At 33.8% G+C, this 18,003-nt stretch overlaps 1 protein-coding gene across 2 annotated transcripts in view; it reads left to right on the forward strand.

Moving 5' to 3' along the window:
- Positions 1-18,003, forward strand: part of PTPN3 (protein tyrosine phosphatase non-receptor type 3) — a 239,893-nt gene that overhangs the window by 125,399 nt on the left and 96,491 nt on the right. For both annotated transcript variants that reach the window (XM_051995555.1, XM_051995561.1), the window contains one exon: positions 5,409-5,496. In XM_051995555.1, coding sequence (XP_051851515.1) covers positions 5,409-5,496 — 88 coding nt within the window. The remainder of the gene's footprint in view (positions 1-5,408; positions 5,497-18,003) is intronic.

Below are 18,003 nucleotides of genomic sequence, written 5' to 3' on the forward strand. Positions count from 1 at the left end.
CCTGAGATCACCTGCTTATTGATCAGCTCTGTGTCCAGGGCATAAATTTAATCTGTAAGATTTGAACTAAGATTCATTTCAATTTTAAAATTGTTAACATTCCATGAATTTGAATGTATAAAAACTGTTTAGCAGATGTGTATTAGATTAAACCAGTATTGCTGGTAATTAGGTGGCACAGTGGATGGAACACCAGAACTGGAGTTGGGAAGACCCGAGTTCAGAAATGGCCTTGGAAACTTACTAATTAATGCAGTTTTGGGCAAGTCACTTGGCCATAAAACTGTTTGCTTCAACTTTCTCATCTAAAAGGAAGATAATAATAGAATCTACTTCAAAGATTGTAGTGAAGATCAAATAGGATAGTATCTATAAAGTGCAGCACAGTGCCTGGCACATAATTAGGTACCATATAAATGTTAGTTCTCATAATCTTCATTATTATTGTTATTAATCTATTTATCTCTCATTTTCTTAAAAATTTTTTTTTCAATTTATTGTTGTTTTTCAGTCATGTGTGCCTCTTTGTGACCCCATGGACTGTCATTTTCATGGCAAAGACCCTGGGATAGTTTGCCATTTCTTTCTCCAGTATTCCCATCTTCCAAATGAAAAACTGAGGTAAAGAGGGGTTAAGTAACTTGCCTAGAGTCACAGTAAGTATCTGAGGTTGGATTTGAACTCAGATCTCTGACTCCAAGTCAGTGCCATTTAAAAAAAAAAAAAACAAGCATTTTTTTTTTCTCCCAGGGCAGCTAGGTGTCTCAGTGGATAGAATGTCAGCTTGGAGTCAAAAAGTCTCATCTTCCTGAATTCAAATCTGGTCTTATATAGTACAAGCTATGTGACCCCAGGCAAGTCACTTAAATCAGTTTACCTTAGTTTTCTCATTTGTAAAATGAGCTAAAGAAGAAAATGACAAAACCACTCCAGTATCTTTGCCAAGAAAACCCCAAATGCGCCTATGAAGAGTAAAACACAACTGAACAACAATTTTTTCCTCAGTCTCTAATTGTATTAAAAAAATTTATTTACTATTTTGAATTCTCCTCTTTCCACCTATTGAGAAGGCAAGAAATACAATACCCATTGTACCTACTTTCTCAATTGAAAAAACAAAAACAAAACCTAATAAAAATACATAGAGAGTCTAAACAATTTCTCTCATTTTCCAAGAATTTCTGAAACATGCTACTCTAATGTCTCTATCCTTAATGGTACAGTGCATTTCAACTGGAGAAAAAATAATTCTACTAGCCAAGATAATTTTTAAAAAATAACTTCACAGTTGCATGTTTATTGCTAAGGATAGATATAAGTGTGCCACAGGCTTGGAAGCCAATTTTCTACCTATCCATTTGGCCATGCTGTCTCTCCTATCTATCATTTCCTTTTTTAAAAAAAATTGATTCTTTTAAACAAGTAATTATCTTTTAAAAGATCCTTTAGTCATGCACATTTCTAATAAAAATTAATTTGAAAATTTTGATTTTCTCCTTACTACATATGAGAACATTTTGAGAAAGGCTTTCAGTTTTCCTGTGTACTTTTTTACCAATTAGTGAAAATCATCAGGTACAAGTTAAATATTTGTTTTCATGGACTAAAACTTCAGTTTGGGAGGCATACATAAATGATTGTTAATTTCTCATCAATACTCTAGCCACTACATGGAATATGATACCAATTTAAGATATCATTAGCCCAATAACTTGACCTCCTAGCCATGAGATAATGTTGTGCCAAAGTTCCCTTTTGATGTCTTGACCTAGTTCCCATGGTCCTATTTAGTTATTCTGCCTCAGATTATAATCTTTCCCTCTTAATGTTTGATGAGATAAAGGTTTTATATCTTTGGGTTATAGACATTCCTTCTTAATGTTTGACATCCATTTTAGATGTCATTAGAATATCAGTAACTTCCTTCCATTGTGTCATCCTAGGGGCCTTCCCCCCCCATTAAGTTATCCCCATCCAGGTATCTTCCATATTATGTCATTGTTCTTGTTATCCTATAAAAAGTTTGCCCTCTGATACTTAATGGCTAGACTCTTTGAGACTATAGTCTAGTCCAGGCCTGGAACCAAGATCCATTTGGTTTCAGTATATCTCTCCATTTAATGAACTATTGAATTGGTCTCTAGTCTCTGTCTTGCTCAGTTTCTCCAGCATTACAATGGCAAATCTCAAAATGTTAAGCTAAAAATCCAGGCATTATTGCCTTTTCTACAAAAACAAACAAACAAACTATTAACACAATTACATAAAATCATTAAAAGAATAATTTCTATAAAATACTTTTAAGATAGTATAGGAATTAAGCCATTTGCATCTGTTTGCATAAACAGTTCCCTTAATGGATAGTATTTATACTGAACTTATTAAGAAAAAATCTGTGAAGGTGGTTTCTTTTGTTTCTTATTTTAGTGGGAAAGCTTTCTCATTAAGTAGTTATTTCTTCACTAAATGGTTCAAGCAGAGTCTGGGATCTTTTTCATTAGCTGAGAAGCTCGGCTAAGTGAAATTATTATCTTTTTTCAAATCTAATATTTGAAATCCAAAATTCTAAATATGAGGCAAACCTTTGGAAATGGGAATATGTTATATATCCGTTAAGTACCTCCTATTAAGTACAACTTTTGGTAAATTACTCTGGTGTTTGAGTTTCCTCCCATTTTAAAAAGCACTCATGTTTTTAATTTTGTTTATTTTCAAAGCTCCTGGATACTTCTAGAGCTTGTATTTTCCTGAGTTTTAGCTTTAGGCTTGGATCATCTCTTGGGCCATCCACATGACCTCAGCTTTCTCCATAAATTTGTTTATAAATAAAATAAAAAGTTGTTTATAAAATAAAATAAAGTTGGGGAAGCTAGGTGGTACAGTGTAGAGCACCAGCCCTGAAGTCAGGAGGACCTGAATTCAACTGTGGCCTCAGACACTTAACACTTCCTAACTGTGTGACCCTGAGTAAGTCACAACTCCAACTGCCTCAGCAAAAAAAACAAACAAACAAATAAATAATAAATAATACAATAAAATAAAGTTGTTTGTCCTTACCAAAGTTAAACGTATCACATTTGATACTTTTTTTTTAAGTCCTAAAGCCAGAACTGGGTATAATTAGATCTTCTTTATGGAATCTGAACAAAAAAACAATAATAAGTTTTTGTACTGTTTTCCCTCATGAGCAACCAAAACATGTCTTGTACATCCCATCTCATAAAATCTATAACATCCCTGAATACCACGTCCATAAACCTTTCCCCTATTAGCGCTTTGTTTCCTGTCAGAGTTTGGAGAGTTAGTATACTACTATGTCATTTGCTGTTCTCAATACCCTAGATTTAAGAATAGTTTTACATACATTTTAAAAATCATTCCTGCTTATAGTGACTTTTAGACTCTGAGTTTCTCCCTTATTGGGATTGTCCCTCATTGTATTGATCCTAGGAATAATAATTATGACAGTCTAAAACTGATATTTTGATTTTATTGTCATAAAAGATATCATTGAAAAGCAAGTTATATTTTCTGCAAGCTGTACTGATATAATTGGAATGTATGCTCTTGAAAAAGGAAAGAAATTATAGATGAATCATAAAGACCAGAATACAAAAATTGTACTTCTTCAAATTTGTTTAAAATTATAAAATATTCTTTCAAATATTCGAAAACCCAAATGTGTAAGGTATTATCAAGCTTATATAAAGCACATCCAAAATATAACTGTACTTTGTAATAAGTTTCACTCCAAACTATTATGTTCCTATAATAGACATTAGATATTTACACATATATGAAAAAGAAGTGTGTTTTAGTCAGTCAATCAGTAAACATTTATTAAGCATTTATTATGTATTGGACACTGTGGCCATCAATTACAAATAAAAGCAAAGAAAGTCCTTGACCTGGTGCAACTTACAATCAGGAAGAATTGGGTTTTAAAGTTCTACCTCTAATAGACACATAATGGCCTTGTGATCCTGGTCAAGACACTTTTACTCCACTCTCTCAGTCTGTAAGTTACCAGTGACTATCAGCATTGGTTAAAAGAGATTTTATTCAGTGAAAGTTCTCAACTAAATGAAATCATAGGCAAGTTAAAATAGATAAGTACACATCTATATGACACAGTCTATCATGGTGGACAAATTAAATTCTGTCTATGATATATAAGCTTCAGAGTTGTCCAACTCCATTGAAGGAGTTAGCTCAACTGAAAGTAATCTCATTGATGGAAATCACAGGTTTGGAAACTATACTTCAATGAGAGAGAGACAGAAAGACAGACAGACAAAGTGATGGAAAGACAGAGACAGAGAGAGAAAGAGAGAATGAGAATGTGTGTGTATTTCTCTCTCCCCTCTTTTTTTTTTTTTTTTTAACAATTCATAACCTCTGACACTTCTTAGAAATGTTTCAGATGACTATGAGATGGGTCATTTAATCATGGTTATGGTAGAGAAACTTGAGGTCATAGTAAATAAATTGATCACTTCATTTTAACAGAATTTTTGGAGTTAAAATTTCTTTTGGAGTTAAAATTGAGCAAAAATGATTATCAAATTTAGTTGATTTTGTTATAAAAATAATTTAAAATAATATATTAGATGAAGTATAAATTGATGAATTATTTTCTTCTTATATTTGCCTATAGCAATCAAATGCATTCATGTTCATTTTATTGATGTTAGTCTCAAAAGTACTATAGTACTCCTGCTATGTGTATTATGCATACATTTGTTTTGTTGTTGATTGACTCTTTTCAATAGGAAGAATCCTTTCTTGTCAGTATTTTAAAAGGAAGAGTAACTAGGCATTTCTCCTCATTTGCAGATGTTTATATTCAAGCCAAATTAAACTGTAATAAAAGAGTAAATGTTGACTTTGTTGACAGGCAAAAGTATACTTCAAACTGAAAGCTAAAAGCAAGAATTAGATCATTAAAAAGAGCTTTTAAAAAGAAACAAATATATACCTTTCTCAGAATTTTTAAGGCTGGATTCTATGTGTAATATTGCCTTTGGGAATTCCAATAATGGAATTCTTCAAGGAATAAAAAAAGAAAATCAGTTTGGATTTAAATTGGGTAGCTTCAAATATGTAAGAAGATAGAGGTAATTATAATTGAATATTGATAGACCAGTAAATGAGATGGGTCATTTAATCATGGTTATGGTAGAGAAACTTGAGATCATAGTAAATAAATTAAATTGATTACTTCATTTTAACAGAATTTTTGGAGTTAAAATTTCTTTTGGAGTTAAAATTGAGGCAACTGTGCAAAAATGATTATCAAATTTAGTTGATTTTGTTATAAAAATAATTCCCTAGTTTCTCTTTGTCTGCTTATTGAATTATTCTTTTCCATTCCTATTAAGTCTCTTTCTTATTTTTATTTTCTCTAGTGGCCTCAAGCAATCTGAAGCAGAATCCTGCTTTATTAACATTGCCCGAACACTAGAATTCTATGGAGTGGAATTGCACAGTGGTAGAGTATGTTCATTTTTATTACCTTTTGATTGGAAAATTTTACTAATGTTTTAACTTTTTTTTTTAATATGAAGATGTCGTTGGTTAGTAAAAAATATTTTCTTTCCAAAGTAGATGGGTGGCCATTATGAGCTCTAATACAGAGCAAGTCTTTTATTTTGGAAGGCTAATATAGAAATTATTTTCTATTGATTATTCTTTAATTCATGTTCTTTCTTTTTGAAGGACTTTTTAAAATTAGAAATAATATAAATACTTTTTTATAAAGTCATATCTGTGATTTTCTGTCAGGCAACTTCATGATTCAATAAGCCCTTAAAATTTCTTTCCTTGCCAGCAAATCAGAGTAAATTTTCTTGTGTTGATTAGTTAATAAATATTTGTTATTAATTGAGTATATTTCTTTGTTTTCATTCCTTGAACCATCTCCTATTGTGAACCTGGCCTAGTTGAAGAGGAGATGTTGTATTTTATTCCTTAAATATGGTTTGATTTTTTTTTTTGGGGGGAGATATATTAGAAACACTTTTAGAATCTTAAAAGGTACATTCATGTTTTCTGATTCATTCATAAGTTCTCATACCTGTAAGGTAATTTTTTATTTTTTTGGAATTGTTTTTGGTTTCTTCCAGAGCATCTTTTACATTTACAGTATGGGGTTCTAACTTGTCCTTGAAGTTGACAACTTTTTTTGTTTTGATTCTTTGGGGTTCTGCTTTTGAAATGCCCATTGCACTCCAAGATAATGTATTCTAATTATGAAGCAGATAGTAAAAGAAAATTGTACCCTGATATATCTAAAAGTATCACAATGAACAATGAGCCATTGTTCATGATGTTGGAACAATGCATTATGGAAACTACTATTTCTATTTCTATTCTTTCTGGAAAAGGTCCTTCTATTAAGTGATCTTAGATGTATCAAATGTATCTTTTTAATAACTTTTTCCATTGCTCTCCCTAGAAAGTAATTTAGAGGTTATACTATAACTAACAGCTTTTGGACTGAAGCCCATTAAGTAAATAACTCCTTTTTATGAAATGAGAACAGCTTCAAATATTTAATACAAAGATAAGATTGACATCTTCTACCTCTGAACTGATCCATTTTTCTTAATTTACAAAGAGCAGCCTAATACCTTCTTAGAGTCTTTGCCATAATATCAGCAGATATGACTTTTCTCTTTTGATTTCTACTTATGTGATTTATTTTTCAAATACATCCTCCACTCTCTATTTTTAATTTTAAAAAAAAATTTAGTTCTATATTCTCTCCCTCTCTATTTCTCATCTCCCACTTATGCCAGTTGAGAAAGAAAAACAAACCCCTCTTTGAAAGATTTAAAGTCAAGAAAAACAAATTCTGGCATTAATCATGTCTAAAAAAGAACTTGGTTTCTATCTGTATTCTTGAGTCCATCGCCTTTCTATCAGGAGATGGATAACACGTTCTGTCTTGAGTCCTCTGGAATTATAATTAGCATTCCTGTTTTTCAGATTCTTTATTGTATTGCTGTTATCATATAAATTGTTCTCCTGGTTTTGCTCACTTAACTCTACTTTGGTTCATACAAGTCTTCCCATGTTTCTCTGAAATATTCCTTTCAGACAGATAAGACTGTTAATATCATGTAAAAATATTATTTCACAGTATTTTTTTTAGGAACCTGAATATGATTCAGAGTCTTATGAAACAGGAACTTTTGGCTTAGGCATATATCCTTATGTTTAATAAATTATCTGTTCTTGGTGATAAATTATTTTCTGAAGATTTAACCAGTGGTACATTTGGTCTTCATATATGCCAAATTAAAAATATTTAAGATTTATGGTTTGGGCTCTGTCTTGAGCAGTTTAAAAATCCACTTTAAGTACTAGTGATTATTTTATGTCTGCCCCCTCTAGCCACCTTGCATGTGTTCTCTATTCCCTACAACCACTATAGACATAGTATAAATATATGTTTCCCTCCTCCACTACTTTCCTCCTCTGACCCATGGTTTGAACTACTGCCAGACTTATCTTGTCATATTTATATATTTAGTGCTGCTTAGAAATAATCATTTTCTCACTTTCATTTACCCCAAGTATCTATTTAATCACTAAATTTTGTAATTTCCTCATATTCCCATCTTTCCATTCATGTACTTTCTACTTTAGTTCAGGCTCTCACCACTTAGTAGCTGGACTTTTGCTTTAGCCTCTTAATTGGTCTTCCTATTTCTATTCTTTTTTTCTCTTCCACTTAGACATTAAAGCAGTTTTTCTGAAATTCAAGTCTATTTAACTCTATTTAATAAACTCTAATGGCTCCCAAATGTCTCTAGGACATATTTATATTATTTATATATATTATTATATTATCATAAACATTAATAATTAAATGTTTTTCTGTTTGGGCCCCAGCCTTACCTTCCCCATCCCCATTACACACAGTGTGGTCCACAAACTGGCTACCTTAACTTTTCTCACATTTAACACTACATCTTTAATGTGACTGCTCTAGCTACTTCTCAAACCTGCAATATAGTCCCTTTTTACCTTCCCCTCCACCTCTTTGAATCCTTAGTTTTCCTGTAGGTTTTGGCTGAAATATTATGTTTTAGATGAAGCCCTTTCTCATCTCCTTTGCTAATCATTCCATCTTCAAATTTTCTTGTGTCTATTTTGAATATGTTTCCTTTGTACCTCTTTATGTACACACTGTCTCTTGGTGAGCTTATGAACAACCAAAATCATAGGGACTCTATCACTTTAGTCTTTGTAACAACTATACCTAGGGCAGTGCTTGATACATAATAAGCATTTCTAAGATAAATGCTTATTTGTCGAATTAAGTGGCTTCCCCATTGCTTACCAAGACAGTTTTAGTCTCCTTGCTTGATCTGCAGCTCAAAGTTCTCCTTAACCTCACACTAGCCTTTTTTTTTCTGTCTTCTATTATACTGTCTCAGTCATTGCTTGTTCCCTGTCTTTTCCAAATTCTTTCATATGGTGTACATTTTCTTACTTTTCCTTTCTTTAATTCCATTCTGGTTTTTAAAGTTCAGTTCAAATTCCACCATTTCCATGAAGCTTTTCCTAATTTCTGGTCAGTAAAGACCTTCTCACTCCAGCCTTGTATCCTCTCTCCAGGATAGCTGGGTGACCAGGCTAAAACCAGGTGAAGAGCTAAGTTCAAATCCAGCCCTCAGATACTTGCTCAGACCCTGAGCAAGTCACTTCACTCAGTTTCCTTATTGTTAAATAGGTATTATTATAACCCCTACCTCCCAGAATTGTTGTGAGGATCAAATGAGATAAGTTATAAATCACTTAGCTCAGTGCGTGGCACATAATAAACATATATAAGCTATGTAAATGTTAGCTATTATTATCATCATTATTGGTCTCTGTTATTTTCTTTTTTACTTATCATGTATTATTAATATTATGTATTTTATGTGTCTTTCCTTCACAACTCAAAGGCTATTAATGCCATAAAGACAGACACTGTGTTTTATTTTTGTTGGTTAGCAGCATAGTACAGTGGGAAGTGAATTATACTTAATATCAGGAAACAGGCTTACCTGGGTTTGCCTCTTAATGACTGTGTTAACTGTGAGCAAATTATTTCTTTTCTTTTGGGTCATGAGTTCCTCATCTGTAAAATTAATTACATAATAAAAAAAATTAAAAGTCCAAACTCTGTGACCAAACACAACATTGAGGATATATATTTAAAGACTAATTACAGTTTTATCCTTAAAATGCTCACAGTCTGATGGGGAGACACATGCAAACAACTAGGTACTAACAAGATGTATACAGGGTCAGTTAAGGGAAAATCTCAGGGAGAGAAAGGATGGCATGAAAGGACATAAGGAAAAGACTTCCTGCAGAAGATGGGATTTTAATTGAGTCTTGAAGGAAGCCAGGAGGCACAGACAAGGAGGGGAAGAGCATTCTAATTATGTGGAAACTGCCAGTGAAAAGGCACAAATGGAGTGTCTTGTGTAAGGAACAGCCAGGAGGCTATTGTCTCTGGATCAATAGAATAGAATAGGGGTGTAGTCTAAGAATACTAGAAAAGTGGGAAGGGGCCAGGACATGAAGGGCTTTAAAAACCAGCTAGAGGATATATCATTTCTAATGTGTACCACAGTAGTTGCTTAGTTTGTTGTTGTTGTTGTTGAATAGAATATAGGTATGTACATTAAATAAAAGCATGAGGTTTTTGTCTTGGCCAATTCCCAACATTCATTCCATATATTACTCATTATTTAGAAGCGGTAGAGATTTTAAATCCCTTTTAGGGGTTAAATGGAACCCTCCTGTAAGGTGAGGAGGAGGAGGAATTCTGGTCAGAGACCAGTAAACAAAAGGCTACAGTGAAAATCAGATAACTTGCTAACTCCTTCATTAATGAAATATTATATACCTCCTGATTTGGCAGAACCTCCTTGGTATTTTATGGTCTTGAATATAATAGATATTAAGTGGTCTGAAATTGAGTCTGAAATTAGGCTTGGATATAACATACTGTGATATCTTAGAAAACAGTAGTTTCTAATCATTAGAAGCCATATCAGAGAGGTGTGTGTGTGTGTGTGTGTGTGTGTACATACACCTATGCACGTGATTTCTATGTTATATGTTCAGTTGTTTTCATTTATGTCCAACTCTTTCTCCATGACTCCCTCCCATTTGAGATAGTCTTGGCAAAGATATTGGAGTGGACTACGTTTTCCTTCAGCCGCTCATTTTACATTTCCTTACAGCAGCTCAGGAAACTGAGGCAAATAGGGGTAAGTGATTTGCCTATGGTCATACAGCTAGTAAGTGTCTGAGGCTAGATTTGAACTTAGGAAGATGAGTTTTCCTGGCTCTAGATCGTGGCATTCTATTCACTGTGCCATCTAGCTGCACCCAAATTATATATAGATATATAAATAAAACATACATTAATTAAATATAGACTAAAGGGAATTAAAGTAAATGATCTTCAAAATACCTTCCAATTCTTAAATTGTATAATTCCAGGGTTTAAGATATCAAAACACTGAATAAAATTTAAATAGTGTAGATAGTGCATTTAAAAGCACTAAAGGGAAAGGCAGCATACTAATTTTTTTCTGCTAGAAAGCAAAAACCTTAATATTTCCTCCAATACAGCTTCCAGGGATTAGATACCAGTGCCTGATTTTCTTTTTTCTGATCTTAATTAAATAATTCATATGAAATTATACCAAGATAGAAATTTATTTGAATTAAATAATTAAGGAAATGCAGATGCTAGGAGGGTTAAAAGTCTGTTTTAATCCTTCTTTGTAGAAGTAGTTTTAATGATTGTTTTGTTCTTAATATATATCTGAGAATATATATATTTTAGTTGAAAAAAGAATCTAGGTGAATTTTGTACAAATAACCCTCCTAACTGAAAGGAGATAGAAGAAATAGGCAAAATGGGATGCATATTTCTGTACATGGTCACTATTTGAAATTTGTTTATCTCATGAAGTATATTTGTTCCACAGGTTTTGTTTTTCTTTTTTTTTTTCTTTTACTCTCCCCCCACCCCTGGCAAGAGAGAAAAAAAATAAATATAAATTGAAGAGAAAAGAAAAATTTGTGAAGTAAGGAACAAAACAACAACAAAAAAAGATAGCTAACTACAGCATCTCAGATTTTTGGTGTTTTTGAGCATAGGTGTAAGGATGCTTTCAGATGGGTGGGACTGAAGCTCTGCTGATGTGGTTACAGGTAAAGCAGAAGGGCAAGTTTTACACATATTTGCAAACAAAAAAAGTTCTTGGGGAAAGGCATAGCATTTAAATAATACCTACTGTTAAGCACTTTTTTTTTTTTTTTACAAACTTTGTCACATTTAATCTTAACTTCTGCAAAGCAGTTCCACTGTCTTAACAGATTCAGTACTCTAGACAGCTCCTGGTTGTGGACTAGTACTAAATGTCTAGCTATACCTGCTGCAGATCCTAAGTTATAAGTTCTTCTCTGCCCAGCCTCAAAACTGATTTAATAATAGTGATGAAGAGGCTTGGCCCTGGATTCTGAGCACAAATACATTTCAGCTTATTGGCATCTTGGGAGCTCAAGATCAGTCCATTATGAGTCATATACATCAATGTCATTTCCAGAAGCTCCTGTGTCCAACCTCAATAGCATTTTCCTTTTGCAAGTGATGGATTAGGAGCAGTAATTACTGATAAGAATCAAGAGAACTTTAAGACAAGGCTCATGTTGGCATCCTAATAGTGTCTGTTCATAGCACACATGTAATTTGGCATAAGATTCATTAATTGATTGACTTATCAACTATTATCTTATCAATATGATCATAAATATGATTGACATTAATTATCAACTTATTATTGGCATGGTGTTCTGCTGGACTTTATGGTTATGGTATCTCTTGCTCTTCAAGTAACAATTAATTGGCTTCCACAGAAATAATTACACTTCATCAGATGACAGTTTACCTAGAAGTTGAATCTTTTTTTTCCTGGGGCAGTCAGGGTTAAGTGACTTGCTTAGGGTCACACAGCTACTCCTAGATGTTGAATCTTAAGCTCCTCCTAGAATTCTTTTACCAGGACCATTTGGTTCCAGTCTAAGATTGGAGCCAAGACCCTGACCCCAATGGCATATTTCAGCAGTAAACCTTAATCCTGTTGGAGCTTCTGGAGCTTCCAGCTAAAAACCTGTTCCTTTAGGGGTTAGAGTCCTTTGTGCTTGAGTTCCAGAGGAATTCCTTATAATCTTTAAAAAAGTCTTTTTCTAGAGCGGCTAGGTGGCACAGTGAATAAAGCACCAGCCCTGAAGTCAACTTAATGCTTCCTAGAATCTAGAATCAAATGTCCCTGGGCAAGTCACTTAACCCCAATTGCCTCAGCAAAAAGAAAACAAAAAGTCTTTTCCTCATCCATAAAATGGGCACCCCAAATGCCAAGCATACATTTACCTAAAAGACTGTTTTACAGAGTACTGGCAGGAGGCAGGTGCTCACACAGAAGTCAAAAGTGGTACAAGGGTATTCTCAAGAACTTTACTATCACTTGTGAAACAAGGGAGGTCCTGGCACAGGACTGCCCAGTATGCCATGCCCTCATCAAAGAAGTTCTTTTTGGCCTGTGAGCAAATGCAGAATCACAGTAGCACAAAGGAAAGATGAAATGTGCAAATCTAGAAACCTCTCCATCTCAAATGTTCAAATCAACCATTTATGCATGACCTGTGGTGTAGAGCCTTCCGAGCTCACATTGGTCTGATCAGCCACATTAAAACACACTACACATTGACCTCAGTCTCATGATGTCATTGGTCCTCTTCTTGGAAGGACAAACAGCCACTATGGCTTCCTGTAAGTATAGTATTGTCCATCTAGATGGTTTAACTTTTTTTGCAAATTGATTAAAACAACACGTGGCTTTCTAAAAGAAAATATATCTTTTATCTACATACAGGCAGAAATCTTTGTAATAATTCTTTTTGGGGTCTACTGAACACTATCAAAATACTTCTTATAGTGAAGTGGAGGACTGGGCCCTCTGGTGGGCTTTTAGTGAATAAAGATAATGCTTTTGAATCAAGAAGAACTAAATTTGAATACCATCTCAGATATTTTTACCAGCTGTGTCATCAGAGACAAATCGCTTGATCTCTGAACTTCATTGTCCTCATCTGAAAAGGATAAAGATAGTAATAGCCGTCCCCTTACAGGGTAGTATAAGAATCAAATGGGATAATATTTAGGGAACATTTTGTATGTCTTAAAGCGCTATATAAAGGTGAGCTATTATTAGTTCAAAACTCTGTTTGCTGCCTGGCATTTTTCCCAGCATAGCCTTTGTAAGACAGTTCTTTCTTCCAGATTGTCCATGAATTGTTCCTACAGGGTGATATTCCTCATTATTTGCTGGTTGAACTGAATTGAGCTTGACCCCTTCACCCAATTGGATTGGAGTGAGCTGTTGTGTTCAGGCTTAACCAGCTTAATGATAACTGGGGAGGGCTCTAAAAGTGAGAGGTCGGTGGTCTGAGTCAGGATGATTTAGGCAGAAAGAGAATAGCTTGGTTGGATTTTTACTGAGAGACCAAGGAGTAGAGTACTAAGAAAAAGATTACCTCATTTGAGTAGTGGATTGAATCTGAGAAATTTAGAAGACTAAGACTGAAGCTAAAGGTCTTTGTAGTCCGAATACGCACTTGGAAAGAGCTTTGGAATTGAAATGAGAAAACTTTGGATTCAGGGTCTGACTCTATGAATTCTATGACTTGAAGAAAAATCACTTATCTTTTCTGGGTCTGATTTTCCTCATCTGTAAAATGGGGAGGTTGAACTAGATTATTTCAGATACAATATTTTGTAACTCTGAGATAGAAACGTCACAGAGAGGTTCATAGAAGCTGTCATTCTGATGGCTTCAGAGCGTCTTCTGTTTTTATTGACCCATTTCACACTCATCTATTCAGCCTCTTCTCAATTTCTAATGAGAGTCACTTTGTCACATGCACCTAAACAAACCTAGAGAGAAATCTGAATATTTAAACTAACCAGCCTTCTCTTTTGGGATAGAACAGGGGATCCTGACAACTTTCCTCTTTGTATCAGTCTACTTTAGGACATCAAGATGGCATGGTGGTAAGAGCACTGGGCCTGGAGTGGGAAGACTTGAGTTCAAATCCAGGCATTTATTAGCTGTGTGACCCTGAGCAAGGAACTTAATCTCATTTATAAAATGGAAATAATAGCAACTTTCTCCCAGGATTGTATTGAAGATTAAATAAAATAATAATGATAAAGTATTTTTCTTAGTACCTAGTGCAAAATAAGCACTATATAAATATTGACTATAACTGTAGTCCAGAGATGGGAAACATCCAGTCTGCAGGCCTTATTTGCTGTGGCAAATGCAGGCAATGATGAGCTGAAAGCTAGGTAGAGCAACTTCCTATTGCTTGAGTTCTATAAATTGATAATTTTGTATGGCCTATGAATAAAATTATATATATCCAAATGACCCTTAACAGAAAAAGAGATTCTTCCCCCTCCCCCAGTTGTAGCCTATCAGAGAGCTTCTTTTATATCCATTTTAATCCTGCAAGAAAATATTAAGTTATATAAAAAGCACTTGTGCTAATTGCTAGGGAATACAAAGATAAAATGAAAGACATTCTTTGCCCTCAAGTAACTTACATTCTACCAATATAATATCCTTTGGATAAGGACCTGGAATTAAAAATGGCCAGAATCCACATGATGCTTTCCTTCACTAGCCATAACCCCTTTTTTTTTCTTACTCTAATTATAAAGGTTGTGCTTTAAAGCAATGTGGTTGCCAGAAATTTGATTGGCAAATAAACAGAATGTACCTAATCAGAACCAAACCAGAAACACCTAAAAACTAAATAGCTGACAACAATTTTTTTTTCAAAAGAGGCAGCATTTGAAAATTATAATTTTCTTTACATTCTACTCATCTTAAGAGTCTACTGGTACTGAAGATATAAAAATGTTACTGTGTGAACAGTACAGCCACACAAAGGCAGCTGTCTGGGGGAGAAATAAAAGCTGCTGTTTCCTTAGAGGGAAAAACAACACCAAACATTAGTGTCCTTTATGTAATTTCTTTATAGCTAGAACCCTGGAATTGATTATAGTAATTTAATTTATTTATAGCCAGTCTGCTTCCATAAGGTTTTGAGACAACTTACATAATTAAAAATAGTGTAGCAGAGAATAATGAAGGCTACAAACAGAACAAAGACCTATCTAAGAGGCACATGAGAAGCAAAAGCTACCAGAAACTTGGACAGTAGTAATTAACCAAACACCAAATCTGGTCCTAAGTTTTGGGGCTGACAAAGAATGAACCAGAAAAAGTTGGTTCCATTATCTGACAAAAGAAAGCACACATTAGACAAAAAAAAAAAAAAAAAGCACACTTTTTTATTGGAACCAGACTTAAGTTATGATTTATTGGTTGGATTCCTGTATCAGAGATTTGGGGGCTCTATCAGACAGTACCTTTAGCTACTCTTTGACAAAAGACATGGAAACACAGACATGTTATTCAAATGGACATTTTTGTATCCTCTACAAAAGCTCAATTCATTATTTGTGTGTATCTACCTATGTACATGACAGAAGAAGGAGTTAGGAAGGGGGTTAAGATCTTGTCCACATACCTTGTCTGATAAGGATATATATGAGTCTTGGGAAATGAATAGCCTGTAAAACTTTCTCTCAGACAGCAGTTCAGTTAAATTCAACAAGCACTGATTAAACATCTTCTATTAAATATCAGATAATAATTCCATTAAATTCAACAAGCACTGATTAAACATCTTCTATTAAACATCAGATAACAGTTCCATTAAATTCAACAAGAATTGATTAAGCTATGTGGCACAGTAAGCTATGCTAGGCCTAGAGTCAGGAAGACTCAACCTCTTAAGTTCAAATATCTCCTCAGACAATAAAAAGCTACTGAAAAAGTCACTTAACCTTATTTGCCTTAGTTTCTTCATCTATAAAATGAACTGCAGAAGGAAATGGCAAGCCATTCCAGTATTTTTGCCAAGAAAACTCCAAATAGGGCCACAGAGAATTAGACACATCTGAAAAATAACTGAACAGCAGCGATGTCCCTTGGACCATGCTGGGTAGATGCTCTAAATATACAAACAAAAGGGAAATAGCTTTGGTACTCAAAATGCTTATATTCTTCTAGGAAAAGATAAATAGAGAGATAAGTAAATGTAAGATATATACTGAGGAAATGAAATTTAATTTTGGAAGTGGGACAGAGAACATGAGCAACTGTTGAATGGGGTGATGATGGCGATGGTAGCAAAGAAAGGATTTATATATAGGAAATGATACTTGGGCTGAGTCTTAAAGGAGAGTTTAGAATTCCAAGAGGCAAATAATAGGATGAAAAGCATTCCAAACTTGTGGCTTAACTTGTACAGAGGTCCATGGAAGTATTGAATATGGGAAGATGGAATATTGAATGTGGAGAACAGCAGATAGGCCAGTTTGAAGTCAATCCATAAAGATAGGTTAGATCAGATTGTAAAGGGCTTTTGATGATAAATTGAAGAATTTGTATTTTATACTTGGGTAGCAATTTTTAATTTGGGACCATGGGCCCTCCAGTGTTCTATGGATAGATTTCAAAACATCCATGAACTTGGATAGGAAAAAAAAAATTGCATCTTCATTTTCACTTAACTCTAACTGAAACTGAGCCTTTCCTTCAGTTAGTTAAAAACCTCAAGAAGGAATCCACAGGTTTCACCAAACTGTCAATGGAATCTTTCTCCTTTCCTTCCATTCCCCTTCTTGAAAAGGCAATCAGTTTGATATAGATTATACATGTTAAGTCATGCAAAACATTTTCATATTAATCATATTGAAAAAGAAAAAGCAGACCTATTTTTTAATCAGTTCATGTAAGTCTTCCCAGGTTTTTTTTTTTTTTTTGAAGGCATCTCACTCATTTCTTATAGCATAATAATATTCTACAGATGAGGAAAGGAGGAGAAAAGAAAAGGAAGAAAAAAGAAAAGAAGGAAGGAGGAAAGGGAGGGAAGGAAGGTAAGAAAGAAGGAAAAGAGAAAAGAAGGGAAGAGAGAAGGGAGGGAATGAAAGTGGGAGGACAGAAAGAAAAAAAAGGAAAAGGGGGGAAAGGAAGAAAAAAGGGAAGGGATCGGAGGAAGAAAGAGAGAGAAGGAAGGAAGGAGGGAGATATAAGAAGTTAAGTGACTTGCCCAAGTTCATTTAGTTTAATAAATTTCTGAGACAGAATTTGAACTCTGATTTTCCCAACTTCAGGGCCAGTGCTCTGACTAATATTCTACCAATCTGTCTCTGAAACATTTAAGGGTATGCATTATCAGCTGATGACTTTCCATCACAGAAATGTATTTTAGAGCCCCCGTGGACTACCCAGTTGGAAGTAAAACTGCTTTCCAATGAGTTCTCCAGGAAGAATTCCTTACAAAGTACACATTTAGGTTTCCAAATGAATTTGGAAAGAGTTATTGAAGACTGTCCAAATAAGTGTTAGAAAGGCATCTTATACTGAGATCCTTTCAACAATTCTTTTATAAATTTTTTGAATTGATGCCTTTGGTTTTTATATGACATTCATTTAAGTTACATCCCTATCTGTTTCATTCCTACCAAAGCTACCTTCTAGATTTAAAAAGGAAAAGAAAAAAACAAAACAAAACAAAACAAAAAACAGTTCAGCAAAACCAGCCAACTTGTTGACTGTCTGATAACAATAATAATAATAATTATTATTACATAATATTGTCAATACATTATTATATAACATATTATATATATGTCAATACATATTATATGAGATATGATATTATAAATTATAATTTAAAATTACATATGTTATTATGGCTAGCATTTATAGCACTTTACCTTTATCTCATTTGATCCTTATATGATCCTAAAAGGTAGATGCAATTATTTTCCCATTTTATACA

Source organism: Antechinus flavipes, chromosome 1 (assembly GCF_016432865.1).
Source record: "Antechinus flavipes isolate AdamAnt ecotype Samford, QLD, Australia chromosome 1, AdamAnt_v2, whole genome shotgun sequence".
NCBI lineage: Eukaryota > Metazoa > Chordata > Mammalia > Dasyuromorphia > Dasyuridae > Antechinus > Antechinus flavipes.